Source organism: Ictalurus punctatus, chromosome 29 (assembly GCF_001660625.3).
Source record: "Ictalurus punctatus breed USDA103 chromosome 29, Coco_2.0, whole genome shotgun sequence".
In the NCBI taxonomy this organism is placed as follows: domain Eukaryota; kingdom Metazoa; phylum Chordata; class Actinopteri; order Siluriformes; family Ictaluridae; genus Ictalurus; species Ictalurus punctatus.
Genome location: NC_030444.2, coordinates 2,589,396 through 2,613,768, shown reverse-complemented (window position 1 = coordinate 2,613,768; position 24,373 = coordinate 2,589,396). Strand labels below are relative to the sequence as shown.

The 24,373-nt window shown below is 40.5% G+C and overlaps 2 protein-coding genes and 1 long non-coding RNA gene across 4 annotated transcripts; 2 read left to right on the top strand and 1 right to left on the bottom strand.

The window, feature by feature from the left end:
- The first annotated feature begins 8,563 nt into the window (after positions 1-8,563).
- On the top strand, positions 8,564-24,153 carry LOC108260738 (CD209 antigen-like protein E). 2 transcript variants are annotated; one of them, XM_053677524.1, is made up of 5 exons: positions 8,564-9,126; positions 22,580-22,879; positions 23,246-23,328; positions 23,399-23,505; positions 23,605-24,153. In XM_053677524.1, exons 1-5 carry the CDS (start codon positions 8,991-8,993, stop codon positions 23,750-23,752), a joined length of 774 nt encoding a protein of 257 aa, XP_053533499.1. In that variant the 5' UTR covers positions 8,564-8,990; the 3' UTR covers positions 23,753-24,153. The 2 variants fall into 2 exon arrangements, with proteins under 2 accessions (XP_053533499.1, XP_053533497.1); XM_053677522.1 differs by having other exon boundaries at positions 23,204-23,328.
- On the top strand, positions 11,456-13,739 carry LOC128629427 (uncharacterized). The gene is made up of 4 exons (XR_008393777.1): positions 11,456-11,596; positions 11,860-12,034; positions 13,205-13,378; positions 13,514-13,739. It is a non-coding gene; the product is annotated as an uncharacterized LOC128629427 (long non-coding RNA).
- On the bottom strand, positions 15,006-18,713 carry LOC128629422 (CD209 antigen). The gene is made up of 5 exons (XM_053677514.1): positions 18,148-18,713; positions 16,389-16,919; positions 16,131-16,270; positions 15,888-16,003; positions 15,006-15,656 (listed from the first exon to the last, which is right to left on the bottom strand). Exons 1-5 carry the CDS (start codon positions 18,302-18,304, stop codon positions 15,515-15,517), a joined length of 1,086 nt encoding a protein of 361 aa, XP_053533489.1. The 5' UTR covers positions 18,305-18,713; the 3' UTR covers positions 15,006-15,514.
- Positions 24,154-24,373: the final 220 nt, after the last annotated feature.

Here is a 24,373-nt window from a genome sequence, read left to right as displayed (position 1 = left end):
GGCTCCAGCGTAGCTATCTCATGTAGGAATCCAGCATTTTCTGTGATGCTATAGGGTTAGATATCGTTGCAAATAAAGTAACTGATGGCTTCAGGTTATTGTATTTGTCTGGCTAGAAGTGTAGGGTGGCAATCTCTAGAAGAAACTACACGAGCATTACCTGTTACAGTTTCAGCTGAGTCTCTCATGCACCTGCAAGAACTGTGGAGTGTACATCGACTGTGTACTTGAATTGTTATATAAAGCACACCTGTCTAAGAGCAGCTGAAGCTTCATGATTTTCTTAAGTAACAAAAAGTAACTAAACTGTACTACAGTAGCGTGTACAAACTCAACACACACGCAGTCCTTTCATATACATTTACCTGTGAAACTTTGTCGTTTCTTTTTGGTCATTTCTAGGTATTCAGTTGGACACACACATGTCTCTGTATCTGTTCTTCCATTATTATTCAACACCAAAGGAGGCAGGTGTTACAGACTGACTGCAGTGTGTGTGCTGCTGCTGTGTGACTTGTTACAGACCAGTTGCAACACCCTGACTATAGGGAGAGACCAGTTACAGACCAGTTGCAACACCCTGACTATAGGGAGAGACCAGTTACAGACCAGTTGCAACACCCTGACTATAGGGAGAGACCAGTTACAGACCAGTTACAACAACCTGTCTAAAAAGACAGACCAGTTACAACACCCTGTCTAAAGAGAAAGACCGGTTACAGACCAGTTGCAACACCTTGACTATAGAGAGACCAGTTACAGACCAGTTACAACAACCTGACTATAGGGAGAGACCAGTTACAGACCAGTTACAACAACCTGACTATAGGGAGAGACCAGTTACAGGCCAGTTACAACACCCTATCTAAAAAGAGAGACCAGAGTAGTAACATGTTGGCTACAGGTGAGCAAATCCTGTTTATCAAAATCTATTAAACCCAGGGATGTACATTAAAAATGGATATTAATGAAACAGACTGAGTGATTTGTGTCCTACTATGTGATCAGTTCTTGTTAAACAAGGATGTACGGTATGTACGGATCTACGGTATGTATAAGAATTGCAGCTCAAATGTCTTCACACTTTGACCACGTGAAGACACTGATGGCCCTGCCCTAATGTTTAACTGCCGCTGACCTCCTTTACTGACAGCAGTGCATTTATTTTCAGTGTACACTAGTAAGGAAGTGCAGCCGTTCGCTCGTGCTCACACACACACACGCAGTAAGTTAGTGTTTTAATGAGTCTTTTATAGATTAGAGACGCTTCAGCGTTCTTCTGAGAAAATGGAAATTGTGGTGGATATCTATGAGAGTGTAGACGCTGTTAGAGGTCATGACCCCGACCTCGAAAACCAAGACACAAGGAAGGACCTAGACACAGATCCACACACAGGTAAATGTTTAGGTTTGCAAGGCCAAAAGTGTATCTAAATGCAGAGATGCAGTAGTTCAGGCTTTTACAGATTAGAGTGGGCTGGTGGAGAACTATGAGAATGCCGACACTGTTAGAGGTCCCACAGAAGGAAGAGAGAAGCTCAAGAAGGTTCAGCTCAAGTGCTTTTGTTTATGTTATTCCATGTGCTCTTGTTTCTCTCTTAGTCCTGTCATGACACTGGCTGATTACCCTGATGTGTTCACCTCTTCTGCGTCTCAACCAAATTAGTTACGTTATTTCTACTCTGTTGTTTCTGTCTTATCACACGATTTGTCCATTGCGTCCAGGCCTTGATTTTATCATTCAGCGACTTCTTCTAGTTTTGACCCTCACTTGCTTTTCGGATTATGATTATGGATCATCCCTGTGTTGTGCTCTCTGCCAGCTCTTTTTCTTTGACAGATTTATTAATGAACTTGCTTTTGTGTCATTTACATAATAAAAAAACCAAACAAACAACAAAAACACCTGACACCTTGCTCTGCACGCGTTATTCCGGGCTGGTCGCTCGTACGATGCAGGAACATGTGATTCATCTACCTTTGGCATAAGCAGGCTCCATCCACCTAAATTTAACCCAGATTAGCTGGAGAAAAGCAGATACACACGCTAAGACCGGTGTTGGTGAATGACCATGAAGCTCACCGCACACTGTACTATAAATATTTAAATACTATACAGTGGGAATCGATGCAGTTAAATCGCATATGCAGAGCGAGAGACACAAAAGCTATGCTAAAGCTACTCCGTTTTCTATTGACGACTTTTGCTCGCCAGTTTACACAGATAGGCCTACAGTAATCTGCCTTCTATCAGTTCTCCAAGTGAACATTCACAGCCATCAGCAGCAGCAGCAACATCTGACTTTGGTTTTATTTGTGGTTTGATGCCACCACTAAGAGCAGAGGTCATTTAGGGTGATGTAAATGTATACGATAGAGGGAAGAGAGACCCCGATGATCTTCTCTGCTGTCCTCACGATCCGCTGCAGGGTCTTGCGATCCGCAATGGTGCGATTTCCAAACCAGGCAGTGATGAAGCTGCTCAGGATGCATCAATATACTGGATATGGCAAGGTTCGCATTAGCTCCATATGGTACATTAAAAGCAAGCTTCCACTGTGTAACTGTTAGCTGTAGAGCTGTAACACAGAAAAGCTTTGTGGGAGCACAGTGGCTTAGCAGTTAGCACATTTGCACGTTAGCACCATTTAGCGTGTCCCCCACCTTGGACCCTGAGTCCCCCGAGACCCTGTGTAGGATAAGCGGTACAGAAAATGAGTGAATGGAGAAAAACTTTGCAGCTTCCCAGTAACATGCCAAGCTGCAATTGTTTTGACTTTTTAACTTCAAGAGAGAGAAGACGGTGGACGGTGAAGGAACAATAATTTATAGCTGCTATAATGTAAGTGATAATGATTTTTATTGCTGACATTTACAGACATTAAACATAATTATATATATATATATTTTAAAAATCTGCTGTGGTATAATAAAATACAGAATGAATTAAAGTCTATGGGATGTGCTGTCACTTTGGGCTGGAAGAGTAAATCCTTTCTGCATCAAGACATATCACGATGTCACGAGTTCCCCTTTAAGCAGCGCGCTGTGGAGCATGTGAGCGCGCGTGCACGAGCAGGTGCGCGAGCACCTGCTTTTCCCTTGTTGACAATCGTGACATTTCGACTCGTGCATTTGTTTATGTTTCTGTTATGGCTCCTCCCCGTTCTGTCATTGGTTGTTGTTTCACGTGTGTCTGAATTGCCCTCAGCCGTCAGTCATTACGAGGCTGATTATGCTTGTATATATACCGCGCGCCTTCCAGCACACAACGCGTGTAGTGTAGTGTAGTGTAGTGTAGTGTAGTGTAGTGTAGTGTAGTGTAGTGTAGTGTAGTGTAGTGTAGTGTAGTGTAGTGTAGTGTAGTGTAGTGTAGTGTAGTGTAGTGTAGTGTAGAATCATTAGATTTAGTTCACGCTGGGTTATCCGCTCTCAGTTCCCTGTCATAGTTCATGTTTCTCGTTTGGTTTATTGACCCTGTATCCCGTGACCACGACCTTGATTCCTTTTGCCTGTTTTTAGATTACATTTTGAATCACGTTTTGGATTTGTCTGCCTGTCTCTCTCCTAAATAAAACCTGTTCATACTGTGCTTGCATCCGTCTGAACTTCCTCACGTCACGAAGCGTGACACATGACACCATGTTTTTGATTATTACATTTCAATTCAATTTTATTTATATAGCAGCTTTACAGAAATCTTTTCAGGACTCTTGATGTGCCCATGACCCCTCCAGATCTGCTTCGTTACTGAAGTGAAAAGCAACTAACAAAAAGCCTGACTGAACTAATAGCTTTGTGCATGTTTAGTGGAAAGGGAGGAGTTTCACAGTGAAGTTTGAGGGAGTTACTGAGATGTTCTCCAGCTCACTGTTGAAGGGACTTGTTACTGATGAGACTGTGAATGCTGGGTCTAACTTTGGAGATTAAGTACGACTCAAACACGTGTCTTTGCGTTCATTTCCCTCTAGGAGGAGACACTGCATGGAGCAGGTGTTACAGAGTGACTGCAGTGTGTGTGGTGCTGCTGTGTGTTCTCCTGCTGACTGCCGTCACGGTGCTGTGGATCCGATTCAACAGCCTGACTACAGAAAACAACCAGTTAAAGACCAGTTACAACACGCTGACTATAGAGAGAGACCAGATACAGACCAGTTACAACACCCTGACCATAGAGAGAGACCAGTTACAGACCAGGTACAACACCCTGACTATAGAGAGAGACCAGTTACAGACCAGGTACAACACCCTGACTAAAGAGAGAGACCAGTTACAGAGGGAGAGAGATGGATACCGGAGTACACTTGATCTGTGTTGTAAGTGCATGAATTTTAGAATAAAGTTTTCTACCCAAAGGTTAAATGCCCTCAGTGGAAATCATGGTGTCATTTTAAAACTGAACTCAGTGTCTAAAATGTAAATGTCTATATGAGTTATTATTGTCCACACAAACAGGGGGCACAGAGTTGGTGTGCTGTATTTATTTATCCGGTCAGGGTCTAAACAGAGAAATAGACAACAATAACCTACAAAAGTACGAGCTTTAATGCTGCAGAAATGCCACGTGTTCTCCAAATTTGGAGCAACAAACAAAAAGAGAAAATAAATGCTGGATGCAGTACACTGTCCCCATTTGGATAAAGTGTCTCCGATCGCTGTATTTCTGACAAAAAGACTGAACGAGGTTTACAATGACTTTTTTGGCTTTTGGAGAATTGTATTACGTTACATGTTTAAAAAAACAAACAAAACAAATAATAATCAAACCAAAGTATTAAGTTTGATCTGATTCAAACCTGGAAGAAGGACTAATAGGTGTAAAATCACAATAAGATACTGTTTCTTGTGTTAATTAATGTTTTAAAAAAAGCTAAAGCTCTAAAATGTGATTACATGTATATATTACAGTTATATTACGGTATATATATTATGGTATATATTACAGTTATATTACAGTATATATATTATGGTATATATTACAGTTATATTACATTATATATTATGGTATATATTGAGCTATAGTGTTTGTGGTGAAATACAAGTCATGGCTGTATGCAGGCAATAGTTCAGAAACTGTGTGTTTTGATCTCAGTAAATTCTCTCTGTATATCTCTATAGATAAAGGGAGGTGTTTCAACTTCAACTCCAGTTTTTACTACATGTCTAATGAGAAGAAGATCTGGGAGGAGAGCAGACAGGACTGCAGGGACAAAGGAGCAGACCTGGTGATCATAAACAGCAAGGAGGAACAGGTGAGAGAGAGAGAGAGGGGGGGAGATAAAGACACACAGAGAGAGAGAGATTAAGAGAGAGAGAGAGACTTGACTTTTATAATGCCTTTAATGCATCAGTTTTGCTATATTTACATATTTACTTTATTTTTATTTTTTTTAAAGAGACCCTTTGTCCATGTGGTGACAGTACGCCCATGGTGTGTTGGTGAAGTTTCTCCTGTCCGGGAAGAAACTTGTCAGTAAGATATTTCGTTTTCCTTTAGTCAGTTCTAGAACCTGGTTAATCTGTTCTGTGGTGTTCAGAGTTGTTCAGGTTGTTCTGGACAGTTAAAAGTGTCTGGTTGATCTGGGGTGACCTCTCCCTCCTCCATGTCTGTGAGGGGTTCCTCTCCTGTATCTCCTGCACTGCACTCTTTGCCCAAGTCCTCCAACATCACAACATTGTGCTGTGGCTGTTTGGACGATTCCTCCACTTTGCCCATCTTCTCCCTTGTTGTTTTCAGTTCAGCTTTATTGTTCTCAATGTTCTTGTCCTGTTGGTTCTTCTGTTTCTGTTGTGCTGAGTCACTGTCTCCGACAGTGATAGCGGTGTAGGGTTTGCTATGAATGCTGTCTGCTGTGTTGGTTTTATTAGCATGGGCACGGAGGTCAGTGCTATCACTGGATGCTGCGTTTGTTTCAGTGATGGTGGTATGTTCGACACTGACCTCTTCTAGCTGTGGCTCCGGTGTGTCGTTACCCCCCTCTGCCCCAGGCTCCTGTTCTCCGGTGTGTCGTTACCCCCCTCTGCCCCAGGCTCCTGTTCTCCGGTGTGTCGCTACCCCCCTCTGCCCCAGGCTCCTGTTCTACAGTATGTCATTACCCCCCTCTGCCCCAGGCTCCTGTTCTCCGGTGTGTCATTACCCCCCTCTGCCCCAGGCTCCTGTTCTCCGGTGTGTCATTACCCCCCTCTGCCCCAGGCTCCTGTTCTTCGGTGTGTCATTACCCCTCTCTGCCCCAGGCTCCTGTTCTCTGGTGTGTCGTCACCCCCCTCTGCCCCAGGCTCCTGTTCTCCGGTGTGTCATTACCCCCCTCTGCCCCAGTCTCCTGTTCTCCGGTGTGTCATTACCCCCCTCTGTCCCAGGCTCCTGTTCTCCAGTGTGTCATTACCCCCCTCTTCCCCAGGCTCCTGTTCTCCGGTGTGTTGTTACCCCCCTCTGCCCCAGGCTCCTGTTCTCCAGTGCTCCCCCGCTGGCTGTCTCCACGCTACTTCTGCTGTACCCAGGCCATGTCACCCTCGGAGCTCCCGGGCTGCACAGCTCTGTGTGGGCAGCTCAGCTGTTTATGCCCGATCTCCCCACACCCAAAACACCTCAGGCATTTGGTGGTGGCAAAATCGGTGTAGCTGCTGTCGCCGACTTTACACTTAAATTTAACATCCAGTGTTTGGTCATAGTTATGTATAAACATATTAACCTGTCTGCGGAAAGACAGGACGTGTTTTACTGTGGAGTTTTTGCAGCCAAGCGGAATATCCGTCATGGGGTTGGAGAACTTTCCGAAGCGGGCCAGCCCCTTCATTATCACCTCGTCAGGTTCTGGAAAAGGGGTAATGTGCAGCATGACACCTTCCAGCCATATTACATTTACGATTAGCATATTCACAAATCTTTCCTTTTTTAAGGAAAACTACCACCGCTTTGTTCATTCGGGAGGCAGAGTAGATGTTCTCGCACTCGACCTGCTCTCCCACCGCTAGCAGAACCTCCTCCACCTGCTTTCCTTTTTCCGTCCCACTCAATCTCACCCACTCTCAACTTTTACCGGCCACTGATACTCGCCTAACTTACACATTCAGTAAATTAAATTAAAGAAAAACAAAAAGACACACTTGCAGAAAACTTTTGGTGAAACGCCACACCGCTCTCACGCACTCCACACACCACGCTCACTCCTACTCCGCGCATGTGCAGAGAGAGAGAGAGAGAGAGAGAGAGAGAGAGAGAGAGACACTTATTAATTCTGATATTTTACTACTACAATGACAGGAGTTCATCAGTAAAATCCTGAGCAGAAGAAAAGCTTGGATTGGACTGAGTGACGGAGACAGAGAGGGCGAGTGGAAGTGGGTGGACGGTACACCGCTGAACACTGGGTAAGAAATCACTGAACTAATATTTTCTCATGATGATGAGTTACTGACTCTTCATTGCCCTGAGAAACACACAGCGGATCCTCTGATTCTCTCCTTCAGGTTCTGGGGACAAAGCGAACCCAACAGTGCTGTAGGAGATGAGGACTGTGTTGTAATTCATGATCACACTGATCCTGTCTGGAACTGGTCTGATTATCCCTGTCATTATCAGTTTATTTGGATCTGTGAGAAGACAGTCGTTATCTGAATTACTGCATGTGATTGAAAAGCAGTAAATAAGTTGATATTTTTATCTGTGTAGGTCAGTGTGTTGTGTCTGAAAAATCCTCATTACTGTTAGTAACTCTGTCACCACCATGATGTCACCTGATTTTCTTTCTGAACCGATTTTCCCATTCTGTGTGTGTGTGTTTTTTTTTAATGAACATGCAAAATAACAGTGTGTGCTCGCTCCAGTGCTATTCTGTTACGTGTTGAATAATGAGTCACACTGTTAAATTAAACCAAATCAAGCAGTGATTAATAATATATTGGAAATATACTAAGGTCCTATCAGATGTTAATTAGGTTTCTGAACTTGGTAACAGACTAATTGATGTTTTGTGGTTTTTTTAGAGAAACTCTAGAAAATAATGTATAAAAGTCTCTGATCTTACAGTTTTGCGTGTGTCTGGTTTTAAAGGAGTGTTTATTAAAGCAGCACCAGTTAGAACACACGAGTGAAAATGAAGATTTTCACAGGGTGTGTTATACACAAGAGTTTGCTGTCTTGCTGCCGTTATGAGGTATTTCCTGAACCTGTTAAATCTAATAATATGTCCATCATTATTATATCAAAAGCACAAACTTTACTCATGAAGTGAGCTACCCTTAATATGTTTTAAAAAAGAGGTGAACTTATGTATCACATGTCAATACATCATATTCAGATAACGTAGTGATGGACGTTTGCTTTCATGAATGTAATTTAAAATAAATTTCTTTCCTCATTTGCATATCTGTGTGTGTGTGTGTGTGTGTGTGTGTGTGTGTGTGTGTGTGTGTGTGTGTGTGTGCAAACTGTAGGTGATACAGACATATGTGTGAAATTCTGATGTGTGAAAGAGAGCAGTGGTTAATGCTGATCTTAGATCAGTCAAACTTGTGTCACAACCTCACAGTAACGCTGCACAGAAGCTGAAAAAGTAAATCTAGACAGATTTGAACATCTACAGCATGTGAACTAATTCATATGACAGAATTCCAACTGCTCTAATATACATGAAACTAAAATGGAGCAGGTGAAGATTCGAACAGCTTTGTGTAATGACATTTCGAGGACAAAAATATAATGAATCGGTGTAATGTACACATCGTTATAACACAACAATGTTATTTACTCTATATAACAGCCAGACTTTAACAAGAACATCTACAGCATGTGTGAGAATTGTAGCTCAAATGTCTTTGACCACACGAAACCACTGATGCTCCTCCTCTGATGTGTAACTTCCTCTTACTTGTGTTACTGACAGCAGCACATTTATTTCACTTCACACAGAGGACAGAGCTGCAGCCTGTCAGTCACGTCCACACAGAGACGCAGTCATTTCATGTTTTAGTGACTCTTTTATAGATTAGAGATGTTTCTGTGTTCTTCTGAACAAGAGGATATGGTAGTAGTTATCTATGAGATTGTAGACAATGTTGAAGGTCACGACCCCGACACACAGGATGAAGACGCTGATGCAGTGAGACGCCTGGAAGTACAACACACAGGTACGACGTCTTCTCAAGCTTGCAAGGGCGAAAGAAATAATCTCGTTCCTCTTCGCAGAGATGTAGTAATTCAGTCTTTTATAGATTAGAGATGTTTCGGTGTGTTTCTGAGCAAGTGGAGATGAGAATGCAGACTAGACTTCCTGTACTGACAGCAGCACATTTATTTCCGTGTACACTAGGAAGGAAGTGAGACCGTTCACTCGTGCTCACACAGAGACGCAGTAATGTGTGTGTTTTAGTGAGTCCTTTATAGATTAGAGATGTTTCGGTGTGTTTCTGAGCGAATGGAAATTGTGGTGGATATCTATGAGAGTGCAGATGCTGTTACAGGTCACACAGAAGGAACACAGATGAGAGAACATTCCGGTTTTCAGCTCAAGTTCACACCATGTGCTTTTGTTTGTTATTCCATGTGCTCTTGTTTCTCTCTTAGTCCTGTCATGACACTGGCTGATTATCCTGATGTGTTCACCTCTTCTGCGTCTCAACTGAATTAGTTTCGTTATTTCTACTCTGTTGTTTCTGTCTTATCATGCTATTTGTCCGTTAAGTCCAGGCCTTGATTTTAGCATTCAAGTGAATTCTTCTAGTTTTGACCCTCCCTTGCCTTTCGGATTATGATTATGGATTATCCCAGTGTTGTGCTCTCTGCCAGCAGGATGTCCACAGATAATGGAAAAGGTTCAATTTGACTGAAATTATGTTTTAGAAATTTAAGACCTTAATTATCTTGAACTGTACTAAATGTTTTTTCTTTGACAGATTTATTAATGAACTTGCTTGTCATTTACATAGTTAAAAAAACAAACAAACAACAAAAACACCTGACACCTTGCGCTGCATGCGTTATTCCGGGCTGGTCGCTCGTACGATGCAGGAACATGTGATTCATCTACCTTTGGCATAAGCAGGCTCCATCCACCTAAATGCAACCCACATTAGTTGGAGAAAAGCAGATACACCCGCTAAGACCGGTAGCGGTGAATGACCGTGAAGCTCACTGCACACTGTACTATAAATATTTAAATACTATACAGTGGGAATCGATGCAGTTAAATCGCATATGCAGAGTGAGAGACACAAAAGCTATGCTAAAGCTAGTCCGTTTTCTATTGATGACTTTTGCTCGCCAGTTTACACAGATAGGCCTACAGTAATCTGCCTTCTATCAGTTCTCCAAGTGAACATTCACAGCCAGCAGCAGCAACATCTGACTTTGGTTTTATTTGTGGTTTGATGCCACCACTAAGAGCAGAGGTCATTTAGGGTGGTGTAAATGTATACGATAGAGGGAACAGAGACCCCGATGATCTTCTCTGCTGTCCTCACGATCCGCTGCAGGGTCTTGCGATCAGTGTGTTGTGTCTGAAAAATCCTCATTACTGTTAGTAACTCTGTCACCACCATCATGTCACCTGATTTTCTTTCTGAACCGATTTTCCATGCTGTGGTTTTTTTTTTTTAAATGAACATGCAATATAACAGTGTGTGCTCGCTCCAGTGCTATTCTGTTACCTGTTGAATAATGAGTCACACTGTTAAATTAAACCAAATCAAGCAGTGATTAATCATATATTGGAAATATACTAAGTTCCTATCAGATGTTAATTAGGTTTCTGAACTTGGTAACAGACTAATTGATGTTTGTTTTTTAGAGAAACTCTTGAAAATAATGTATAAAAGTCTCTGATCTTACACTTTTACGTGTGTCTGGTTTTAAAGGAGTGTTTATTAAAGCAGCACCAGTTAGAACACGAGTGAAAATCAGCTTTATACAGCAGCTTCTACCAGCAAATATATAACATGTACAGTAGTGACTTTATAAACAACTCACTCCCTATGATTCCAATAAGGTGTCGTAGATGGTGTATGACCACAGAGTCATAACAAGAAGAACAGGACACTGGAATTACTGTTTAACAGACTGATTGGTGGATATTTACACACCAAACGCGTTGAATATAAAACTGTACCATTTCCGTTGGGGAAATCTCTCTACCTCTTCACATCACCCCGGTCACAAATCGTGACGGAGCAGAGATAAGGCGGATGCAAGTGCAGGATAACAGTTGTTTACTTAAAGAGACAGGCAGGCAGACAAATCCAAAACATGATCCAAAGCGTAATTCATAAACAGGCAAGAGGTCAGGCGATTGGCAAACAGGTATACACGGGGCTAGGCAGGAATCTAGGTCGATAACCAAAACAAGAAACCAACTATGACGATGAACTGGAAGCGCGCGCTGGGAAGCGCGCGGTATATATGCGGACCTGATTAGCGTGTAAACTGCTATCAGCTGGGAGCAATACAGACCCACGTGAATTCCCAGCCAATGACGGAAACACACGTGTCCCAATGTCACTACGGTCAACAGCGGAAAAGCAGGTGCTCGCGCATTCGCGCTTAGAGCACGCTGCTTCAAGGGGGAATCGTGACAACCCCGTTGTTGATGATTTTACGATAACAGTAAATCTTCAAGTGTTTTAGTTCTCTTATATAACACCAATTTGCCAATGTTTACATTTTTTAAAAAATTAAAATAGGATATGGGATTAGATTTGTGCCAAAAGTATTGAACGTAACTTTTCAAGAAACGATGAAAAATATAAACAGTGAACTTGGGGCAAAAATTTAACCTGGTCTTTTGATAACATTTGTAAACAAAGTCAATGTCAACTAATAATAACAATAATAACAATTCATGTAGACAGTCGATGTACACTCCACAGTTCTTGTGCGTGTGTGTTGACGAGAGAGTCAGCTGCCGGGATGCCCATGGGAACCCATTGGGGAAAGTGCAGTACAGGGATATGGACGTGATAGACGTGATATGGACGTAATAGCTGATGAAGTACTGGAGATCTCCTGCAGGAGAAAAAAGAAGTGCAGATCTGGGTTTATAAGGTAACACATACCCCTATTAGCATGTTATTTCAATCATTTTCACTGGAACTTCTCAATTTATTTCTAGAGATCTCGTGGTTTTTATTGAGCACATTCATTCATTCTCCACTGAAATCATTTCCTGGTTACATCACTGCAGTGGCCACTGTTCACACTGATAATAAAAGAACGGACTTGAGACATATTTACCACTGCTCCAAATGATCAAAACTTTCATTTGGGCATCTAATTAACTAAGAAGCATTTTCTCACAGATCCAACCTTGTTTGTTAAAGCATGGTCTAAGCTGTCTCTTACGCAGTGGTCAGTGGTGTACCTTCCACCCATTTCCACCCTACCTCAGTTTCTCTGTCACTCAGACCAATCCAAGTCCGACTGCCCAATCCGAGTCAACATGGCTGATTAATAATGAACTCCTTCCACTCCTGTGGAAGCCATAAAAAGGGTTATGGGTGCAGAAATTTTGAACAAAAGTAACCAAAACACACACACACACACACACACACACACACACACACACACACACACACACACACACACACTCATATTGTAAGAGGTGTAATATAAGAGGTATAGTGTAAAAACTGTAAAAACTTCAGAAGTTGCTTCAGTTCTTTTCTTTAAGGGACATCTCGCTGTATAGCTGAACATTTTTTTTCTTTTTTTTTCGTATTAAAACGTTAACAAATGTCTGGGAGAAATATTTGGTCTTGTTTTATGAATAAAATAAATACTTGTTTTTTTCATTATTTTACCAGAAAATAAGAGAAGTGAAATGTTAAAACGTATTAAATTGCTAATTATAACATGAATAATTTAAAGATTATATAAAAAAAAATTGGCTCAAGTTTAAAGTTTACTTAAATGCATTTAACTGTAAGATTATCTGTTTTAAAAAAAATTTAATAGTGATGCCAAAATGTATCTGATGCCCTCTAGTGGCTGTCTGCAGTATCACTGGAATCATATGGGATTAATGTTCCGTCTTATTCTTCCTCTTCTTCCTCTTATTATTATTATTATTATTATTATTATTATTATTATTATTATTATTATATTTTATAATCACTTCCGCATACTCCGATTCCTATAGAATTCTATGGGCGTGTCGCTGTTTTTTCCCCTCGCGCTTGTTTCCACATTCTCCGCTTACTTTTCCAAATGTTGCAGGTGGAGTTTCATGTAAATGAGGGGGCTTTAGCGTCACCATTGGTCCATTACAGCTCCTCTTCTAGCCAATCAATCGAAGAGGGGAGGTGACGTCACTCCATTGCGACTCATGGCTGTGTTGACAGGTGAAGAAAGATGGATGACCGTCAGGCAGCAAATCCCGGACAATTACAGGTGGTTTAACATGAATATATAGTTAGTGGATGACAGAAGACATGTCTGTTTTGTGGATTCTGGTTTAGGTGCAAGGAATTAAATGATGGGTTTAATTTGTTTTGATTATTCAGAACATTTTGTGTATATTCACAGGCAGTGCTTTTAGAGAGGCTTTTATCACGACTACAGGAAGCCATGCAGCGCGTGCCTCTGGACCTGGATTATTTATATTTTTTCTGCACAAATAGCATGATATTGATTAGTGCACACACAAATCATGAACATATGCCTCAAGAGGTAGTGCAATGTCTTTAAAACCTGTGTTCTGTTCTTTGTAATCGACTTTCCTCATCAGTTGTGAATGAAATGGCTGGACCAACGGGACGTCCCAAACTCGGTGTGTCTGAGCAGCAACTTAGACAATTGATTGAAATTGGACTGAGTGTACACTTCATTTCAAAACTGCTTGGCATGTCATCACGAACAGTTGAACGGAGAATGCAAGAGTTTGGCATTACAGTGAGGGAAAGAGTTAGACCAGGGGTCTCCAACCTTTTTGTGAGTGAGGGCTCTCTGAAGGGATAAAATAGTTTACTTAAATGCATTTTACTGTAAGATTATGTGTTCCAATATTTTTGCTCACCCACCAAATGTATTATTATTTTTTTATTATTAAAAATAATGATGCAAAAATGTGTCTGAGGCCCTCTAGTGGCTGCCTGCACTACAATTCTTACCTCAGCACACCCTCATGTTAGTAAATGGGACAGTTGGTAATCATAAAATTTTAAGTTGTCATGTCCACAAGTTATTTTCCGGAATAGTGTTCTGTCACGCTCAGTTGACCTTGATACCCGATACACTTTTTGATCCTCTTTTTTCCCTCACCAGCTATATTATCAATAGCACATTAATATAAACCTGTGATTTATCTCACAGCTAAACTACTGTTAGAGCTGTTGTTATAGAAAATCCTCATGAATTTAACATAAAATATTTCAGTTGGATTTGAAAAATCAACACTGTGGAGCTTTGATATTAGGCACTGAACTGATAAGAAAGGAGAATGAAGATGAAAGGAGACTACAAGACCGTTCCTGTCTCTGAGCAGGCCGTCAACAATCAGCTGGCTTTAGCTGAAATAGCTGGAGAGTCAGCAACATTGTGAATCAGACTAAGCAGTATACTGAACCCTGTTTGTGTCACAGAGCCGCTAATAAACTTGCACTTAAGTGTTAGCAGAAGTCGCTTTGTTTTATTTAATGAAGGGCATTGGCTTTTTTACCAGATTACTACTGCAGCCTCAGTGAATTTCTGAACGACAATAACCCATGCAACTTCCTTCAATAAAAGAATAGCAGCTAAGTAAACATTTATGTCCCATTACTTTTGGTATCTGAATCTGTGATCTCCGTGATCATCTAAATAAAAACAATGATGTTTATTCAGTGTGCACATGAACTGGTTAACCCATTACTTATTATTATTATTATTATTATTATTATTATTATTATTATTATTATTTCTGATAAAGTTAACAAAACTGAATAAAATAAATGGTGAATGTGTTGTATTGTTTATCAGGTTTAAGAAATTTCTAATTTTATTGTTAATTACAGTCTGTAAAAAAAATCACAGAGCCAAAGAAGCAGATGTATTTATTATTATTATTATTATTATTATTATTATTATTATTATTATTATTATTATTACTATTATTATTACTATCATCATCATCATCATCATCATGGTAATAAAACAGTTTAGGCTTTAAACTCATTCTTCTTTCTCTCTGGCCTCATTGGTTTCAGCTGGAAATTGGAAGGACATTGTGTACTAATAATACAGTTTTCATTCTGCAGGTAAATCAGTGGACTGATCATATCTTAAGAAAATATCTAAAAGTGTTTATGGTGTCTAAGAAAATCCTTGCCTTGTTAATCTGTGCACTTTATTTTACTGAAATCTATAAGAATTATATGAAATAAATATGAAATGGGTGAATTAACATGTGTTAGTTCTGCGTGAGCAGGTTAACTGAGAGGGTCACATGATAAATAGCTCTATATAAATGATAGTTATAAAGGGTCCAACTGCTCATTACATACATTTGATATGCATTTTATAATTTTGCCTTCGGATGTAAATTTACCACTAAAAAATATTTATCTCACAGATCCACCATTGTTTCTCAGAGCATGGTCTGTCATTCCAGGCCTTCTTATCTGAAAAAGTCCAGATCTCAGCACAGTCTTCATTATTATGTTGATTATTCGGTTCGCCCCCGTACCAGTACCTGAAAGCAGAGAATCAGAATCAGTGTTCAGATATTTCACACCTTTAACTCAACCTTCTTAGTGTTTACTGAGATTTATAACAATCATAACAGCTCCATCACTCTGACCAATAAGAATATAACAGGAGATAATGTTAGCATTTAATCCAACTGCTGCAGTGTACAGGAAAGTCGGAAATCCACAATACGTGAGAAAGTGTGATGAATAGAAAAAAAGATTCCATCTCTTACCCAGTGCCGCTCTTCAATTCTGTCCCGTCCACCCACTTCCACTCTCCCTCTGTGACTCTGTCACTCAGACCAATCCAAGCCCGATTTTTGTCGCCCAGATGTTTAATGATGAACTCCTGTGATCAATATGAAAAGATTACACTGGTTTAGATTTTCTCCACATACACACACACACACACACACACACACACACACACACACACACACACACACACACACGCACACAAATGACCCATTCCATACCCATTTCTTATTGCTGTTTATGATCACCAGGTCTGCTCCTCTCTCTCTGCAGTCCTGTCTGCTCTCAGTCCAGCTCTTCTCCTCAGTAGGGATGTAGTAAAGTTTGGAGTTGAAGAATCTCCATCCTTGTTTAACAAGAACTGATCACACAGTAGGACACAAATCACTCAGTGTGTTTTATTAACACCCATTTTTAATGTACATCCCTGGGTTTAATAGATTTTGATAAACTTTTAAATTGTTTAGGTATTTGCTCACCTCCAGCCATCATGTTTCTACACTGGTCTCTCTCAGTAGTCAGGGTGTTGGAACTGGTCTGTAACTGGTCTCTCTCTGTAGTCATTGTGTTGTAACTGGTCTGTAACTGGTCTCTCTCTATAGTCATTGTGTTGTAACTGGTCTGTAACTGGTCTCTCTCTATAGTCATTGTGTTGTAACTGGTCTGTAATTGGTCTCTCTCTATAGTGAGGTTGTTGTAACTGGTCTGTAACTGGTCTCTCTCTGTAGTCAGGTTGTTGTAACTGGTCTGTAACTGGTCTCTCTCTATAGTCAGGATGTTGTAACTGGTCTGTAACTGGTCTCTCTCTATAGTCAGGTTGGTGTAAGTGGTCTGTAAGTGGTCTCTCTTTATTGTCACGTTGTTGTAACTGGTCTGTAACTGGTCTATCTGTGTATTCAGGTTGGTGAATTTGATCCACAGCACCGTGATGGCAGTCAGCAGAAAAACACACAGCAGCAGCACACACACTGCGGTCAGTCTGTAACATCTGCCTCTTTCAGTGTTGAATCCTAATGGAAGAACAGATACAGAGACATGTGTGTGTCCAATTGAATACCTAGAAATCTTTATAAACCAATCAAAAGACACATACGGAGCCCCCCTAGTGTCAGGTAAGAAAAAAAATTACAGCCATGTGTAATCCGTGCCCTCAGTTTTGCAATCCGTGCCCTCAGATTGTCCAGGTCATGCACTTTTTAGATGGTCTTTAAAAAGTGCATGACCCTTACTGACTCCATTACTGCAAAGGTTTACAAATCTGAGGGCACAGTTTACACATAGCTGTACTTTTTTTATTCTTATCTGACACTAGGGGGGCTCCGTAGACACAAAAAAAATGACAAAGTTTCATAGGTAAATGTGTATGAAAGGGCTGCGTGTGTGTTGAGTTTGAACACGCTACTGTAGTACAGTTTAGTGACTTTTTGTTACTTAAGAAAATCATGAAGCAGCTTTTGGACAGGTGTGTAAATAAGAATTACATAACAATTCAAGTAGACAGTTGATGTACACTCCCCAGTTCTTGTGCGTGTGTGTTGAGAGAGTCAGCTGAAGCTGTAACAGGTAATGCTCGTGTAGTTTCTTCTAGAGATTGCGCCTTACACTTCTAGCCAGACAAATACAATAACCTGAAGCCATCAGTTACTTTATTTGCAAGGATATCTAACCCTATAGCATCACAGAAAATGCTGGATTCCTACATGAGATAGCTACGCTGGAGTCCCAGACACACAGAGTCAGCAGCATTTTAGTGAAACATGCATCACTAAACTGTATGACAAGAGGATTTGGAGAGAATCCAAATCCTTTCTTTATGTAGTATAAAGAAATAAGGTACAAAGAAAGTAGTAGCAAAGTTCGGGGGGGAAAATAAAGACAATGAAGAAACTGTTGATCTTTACAAAGTCAAAACTAGTATGCAACAACACATGATCGATGTAACTCAACTGAATTTTATTGGATTGGGCCTGTGTTTGAATTGTTTTCATGCTGAACTGAGTCATATTGTATAATTTGTAACTTAGATGTGTAATGTATAAGATGTGTGTTTGTGTGTGGGGGGGCAGCTATCAGTTCAAGTAACATAGCATGTTTTTAAAAACAAATAACTACATTTGGTTCAAGTTTACAGATTCTTGAAGCCTTTCTTTTTTAATGGATGGTCACATTTTACACAAGTAAATTAAATTCAGTAGATCAGTACATATACACATATTTCTGAGTGTGAGTGTATTTTACCTGAGTGATCAGATTGCTTGAAGCTTCCGGTCCTCTGGGTCTCCAAATTGTCCTCATTCGCATAAACATCTTCATATGAGTTCTCACTGTCACTGTAATCAGCTCTGTCGTCTGCTGTACCTTTTGCATTTGCATAAATCTCCTCACTCATCTCCATTCTTCTCTTTACAGTAATCCTGATCTTTCAGTGAAGTAGTTATCAGTCCTTATAGACGCACTTATACTGATATTTAATTGTCTAAAACTACACTCCGAGTGGCCGTCTGAAGGAACACTGCCTAAGTGTCTGTGTGTGTTGCTGTTATGTTGAAAGCCCTATTTCCTGTTTTATGCATTTTAAACATGCAACGAGACACAAGTGTGACCCATGGGTTATTTTCGGGTGTGAAACTAACACTCTGTGAAGACTCTTTAATCAGGAACGCCTTAATGCAGGCCAACACACAGTGTCACTACACAGTCATGTGACTACCAGACTTCCCACTGAGGAGTTTATTGAGCATTTGTTTAGTATGAAGTTAATCATAGTTGATGATTTTAAATGTTTTTTCACTGACCTGCATGGATTACTGGGTCCTGAATTGAAGTAGCTCCACCCCACATTGACTTGCTGCATCATCAGAGGTTTCGTTTGTTCAGAAAGTAAAGTAAAAAGCAGACACTGGTTAGTCAGCATGACTGTGTTCAGAGACCTATTTGTTTATTTATTTATTTTTCCATTCTTTAGATTAGATTTTGTCAGTAACATTTAAAAACAAATCATACTACCACAGCCATGGTGCATAAAGAGTACAGTCAGTCAGAATTATGATGAATTAATACAATTTATTTCAGCAATGTTGAATTCTTGAATCTGATTGGTCAGAAGATCAATAATTTTCTATAACAGCAGATCTGCAGTAGTTCCAGCTGCATGACATTTCTATATTAATGCACTCCTGCTAGTAAGTTATTGTTTCTGTAGTGTTCTGATGTTTTCACACTTTCACACAGGAAGCTAATGCAGTTTGCTCGCTTCCTTTACTGACAGCCAAGACAATTAATTAATAGTCTTTATCTGCATGCAAAGCTACTCATTATTAGGAAAACAATAACGTTACAAGGCTAGAGTACGACTGCAATACAAGATGGCTGTGTGTGTGTATGTGCGTGTGTGAGTGAGTGAGTGTGTGTATGTTTGTGTGTGTGTGTGTGTGTGTGTGTGTGTATGTGTGTGTATGTTTATGTGTGTGTGTATGTGCGTGTGTGAGTGAGTGAGTGTGTGTATGTTTATGTGTGTGTGTGCGTGTGTGTGTACACACCCCGTGTATGTTCTATGTGGTTGCTGCTGTGATCTTTTCCCCTACTGATGTGTGAAAGAGAGCAGGGGTTAATGCTGATCTTGGATCAGTAGAAGCTGTGGTTTGCAACATCACAGTAAAACTACATAAAAAAGCTTCTTAAAATAAAAAGTAAATCTACAGTACAAATAATACAAGATCCACTGCAGGAACATATCAACTAATTCATACGACGAGACTTCAAACTGCTATAGATATATAAATTCATCTTAAATGCAGCAGGTAAAAAAGCCTAAAAGCTTTGTCTAATGATGTTATGAGGAACAAAAATATAATGAATTAGTGCAATGTATACGTCATTATAACGCAACAATGGGATATTGTGATATATATATGTTACTGCTGGACTTTACATCTACAGTATAGAACATCTACGGTATGTATAAGAATTGCAGCTCAAATGTCTTCACACTTTGACCACGTGAAGACACTGATGGCCCTGCCCTAATGTTTAACTTCCTCTGACCTCCTTTACTGACAGCAGCGCATTTATTTTCAGTGTACACTAGTAAGGAAGTGCAGCCGTTCGCTTGTGCTCACACACACACGCAGTAAGTTAGTGTTTTAATGAGTCTTTTATAGATTAGAGATGCTTCAGCGTTCTTCTGAGAAAATGGAATTGTGGTGGATATCTATGAGAGTGTAGACGCTGTTAGAGGTCATGACCCCGACCTCGAAACCCAAGACACAAGGAAGGACCTAGACACAGATCACAGTAAGTGTTTAGGTTTGCAAGGCCAAAAGTGTATCTACATGCAGTTCAGGCTTTTACAGATTAGAGTGGGCTGGTGGAGAACTATGAGAATGCCGACACTGTTAGAGGTCCCACAGAAGGAAGAGAGAAGCTCAAGAAGGTCCAGCTCAAGTGCTTTTGTTTATGTTATTGCATGTGCTCTTGTTTCTCTCTTAGTCCTGTCATGACACTGGCTGATTACCCTGATGTGTTCACCTCTTCTGCGTCTCAACCAAATTAGTTACGTTATTTCTACTCTGTTGTTTCTGTCTTATCATGCGATTTGTCTGTTGCGTCCAGGCCTTGATTTTATCATTCAGTGACTTCTTCTAGTTTTGACCCTCACTTGCTTTTCGGATTATGATTTTGGATTATCCCTGTGTTGTGCTCTCTGCCAGCTCTTTTTCTTTGACAGATTTATTAATGGACTTGCTTTTGTGTCATTTACGTATTAAAAAAACCAAACAAACAACAAAAACACCTGACACCTTGCTCTGCACGCGTTATTCCGGGCTGGTCGCTCGTACGATGCAGGAACATGTGATTCATCTACCTTTGGCATAAGCAGGCTCCATCCACCTAAATTTAACCCAGATTAGCTGGAGAAAAGCAGATACACACGCTAAGACCGGTGTCGGTGAATGACCGTGAAGCTCACTGCACACTGTACTATAAATATTTAAATACTATACAGTGGGAATCGATGCAGTTAAATCGCATATGCAGAGCGAGAGACACAAAAGCTATGCTAAAGCTAGTCCATTTTCTATTGACGACTTTTGCTCGCCAGTTTACACAGATAGGCCTACAGTAATCTGCCTTCTATCAGTTCTCCAAGTGAACATTCACAGCCATCAGCAGCAGCAGCAACATCTGACTTTGGTTTTATTTGTGGTTTGATGCCACCACTAAGAGCAGAGGTCATTTAGGGTGATGTAAATGTATACGATAGAGGGAAGAGAGACCCCGATGATCTTCTCTGCTGTCCTCACGATCCGCTGCAGGGTCTTGCGATCCGCAATGGTGCGATTTCCAAATCAGGCAGTGATGAAGCTGCTCAGGATGCATCAATATACTGGATATGGCAAGGATCGCATTAGCGCCATAATGTACATTAAAAGCAAGCTTCCACTGTGTAACTGTTAGCTGTAAAGCTGTAACACAGAAAAGCTTTGTGGGAGCACAGTGGCTTAGCGGTTAGCACGTCTGCCTCGCACTTCCAGGGTTGGGGGTTTAATTCCCGCCTCTGCCATATGTGTGCAGAGTTTGCATGTTCTCCCCGTGTTTTGGGGGTTTCTTCCAGGTGCTCTGGATTCCTCCTCAGTCCAAAGACATATGTTATAGGTTGATTAGCAAATCTAAATTGTCCATAGTGAGTGTGTGTGTGTGTGTGTGTGTGTGTGTGTGTGTGTGAGTGAGTGAGTGTGTGTATGTTTGTGTGTGTGTGTGTGTGTGTGATGACATGCCAAGCAGGTTGGAACACCATTTAGCGTGTCCCCCACCTTGGACCCTGAGTCCCCCGAGACCCTGTGTAGGATAAGCGGTACAGAAAATGGATGGATGGAGGAAAACTTTGCTGCTTCCCAGTAACATGCCAAGCTGCAATTGTTTTGTCTTTTAAACTTCGAGAGAAAAGAAAGTGTACGGTGAAGGAACAATAATTTATAGCTGCTATAATGTAAGTGATAACTGGAGCTTTTCTTCGCAATCATTACAAAACATTCAACATAATTATAAATTCTGTGGTATAATAAAACACTGAATGAATTAAACACTTTGGGCTGGAACAGTAAATCCTTTCTGCATCAGGACATATCACGACACCATGTTTCTGATTATTACAATTCCATTCAATTTTATTTATATAGCAGCTTTACAGAAACCTTTACAGGACTCTGTGTGCCCATGACCCCTCCAGATCTGCCTCGTTACTGAAGTGAAAAGCGATTAACAAAAAGCCTGACTGAACTAATAGCTTTCTAGCTGTAGACTTAAAGATTGAGGCTGTGTCTCTTGTGATGAAAAGCCAGTAAAATGGCCACTGAGTGTACTTTTTAGACTGTGACTTCTCACAACATCTGGCACTAGCAACTACGCCACGGTCAAAGTCACTGAGATCACATTTTCCCCTATTCTATGTTTGATGTGAACCTTAACTGAACTCTTGACCTGTTTCTGCATGATTGAATGCACTGTGCTTCTACCACATGATTGGCTGATGGAATAATTGTGTTATTGACCCGGTACGGGTGTTCAGGTGTTCATACTAATTCGGCCATGGTCTGTGAGTATAGTATGATTCAAAATCCAAAACAACCATTTTAAGACATGAAAACAGACTGTGGACATTTCCCATTAGGAGGAGACACTGCATGGAGCAGGTGTTACAGAGTGACTGCAGTGTGTGTGGTGCTGCTGTGTGTTCTCCTGCTGACTGCCGTCACTCTGCTGTGGATCAAATTCACCATCCTGACTACAGAAAACAACCGGTTACAGACCAGTTACAACACCCTGACTATAGAGAGAGACCAGTTACAGACCAGTTACAACAACCTGACTATAGAGAGAGACCAGATGCAGACCAGTGACAACACCCTGACTATAGAGAGAGACCAATTACAGAAGGTTAGAGAGGAACTCCAGAAGCTTTCTAAACAGGGTGAGTAATACTTTACTGCAAAACCGTCACATTAATGAACATCACGTCATAGTTTTAACAATTCATAGTTACATTTAATATAAAAGAAAACATATTAGAAACTGCACATAAATGCCCTTTAAATCTGATTCTCAGCAGCACTATTATCAGAGCTGCTGTTGTAGAAAATTAATCAACACCTTCTCACCAGTCACAATTTAAAATGAGTTTATAATGTCTTCTCTAACCAGACTGAGTGTAGGAATGTTTTTTTTTTTCAATGTTGAGGCTTAAATAATTGTAATAATTATTCTCCCTTTTTTCATTAAAATGATCGGTATCCAGGATGGATTTATTTTAGCTCCAGTGTTTACTACATCTCTACAGAGGAGAAGAGCTGGACTGAGAGCAGAGACTACTGCAGAGAGAGAGGAGCAGACCTGGTGATCATAAACAGCACAGAGGAACAGGTGAGAGTGAGAGAGAGAGAGATAGAGAGAGGCCCTTATTTATTCTGATATTGTACTACTACAATGACAGGAGTTCATCAGTGAAATCCTGAGCAGAAGAATCGCTTGGATTGGACTGAATGACGGAGACAGAGAGGGCGAGTGGAAGTGGGTGGACGGTACACCGCTGAACACTGGGTGAGAAATCACTGAACTAATATTTTCTCATGATGATGAGTTACTGACTCTTCATTGCCCTGAGAAACACACAGCGGATCCTCTGATTCTCTCCTTCAGGTTCTGGGGACAAAGCGAACCCAACAGTTATGCAGGAGATGAGGACTGTGTTGTAACTCATGATTACACTGATCCTGTCTGGAACTGGGCTGATTATCCCTGTAGTCGTCAGATCATTTGGATCTGTGAGAAGACAGTCGTTACCTGAATTACTGCATGTGATTGAAAAGCAGTAAATAAGTTGATATTTTTATCTGTGTAGGTCAGTGTGTTGTGTCTGAAAAATCCTCATTACTGTTAGTAACTCTGTCACCACCATCATGTCACCTGATTTTCTTTCTGAACCGATTTTCCCATTCTGTGTGTGCTTTTTTAATGAACATGCAAAATAACAGTGTGTGCTCGCTCCAGTGCTATTCTGTTACCTGTTGAATAATGAGTCACACTGTTAAATTAAACCAAATCAAGCAGTGATTAATAATATATTGGAAATATACTAAGTTCCTATCAGATGTTAATTAGGTTTCTGAACTTGGTAACAGACTAATTGATGTTCATTTGTTTTTTAGAGAAACTCGTGAAAATAATGTATAAAAGTCTCTGATCTTACACTTTTACGTGTGTCTGGTTTTAAAGGAGTGTTTATTAAAGCAGCACCGGTTAGAACACGAGTGAAAATCAGCTTTATACAGCAGCTTCTACCAGCAAATATATAACATGTACAGTAGTGACTTTATAAATGACTCACTCCCTATGATTCTAATAAGGTGTCGTAGATGGTGTATGACCACAGAGTCATAAGAAGAACAGGACACTGGAATTACTGTTT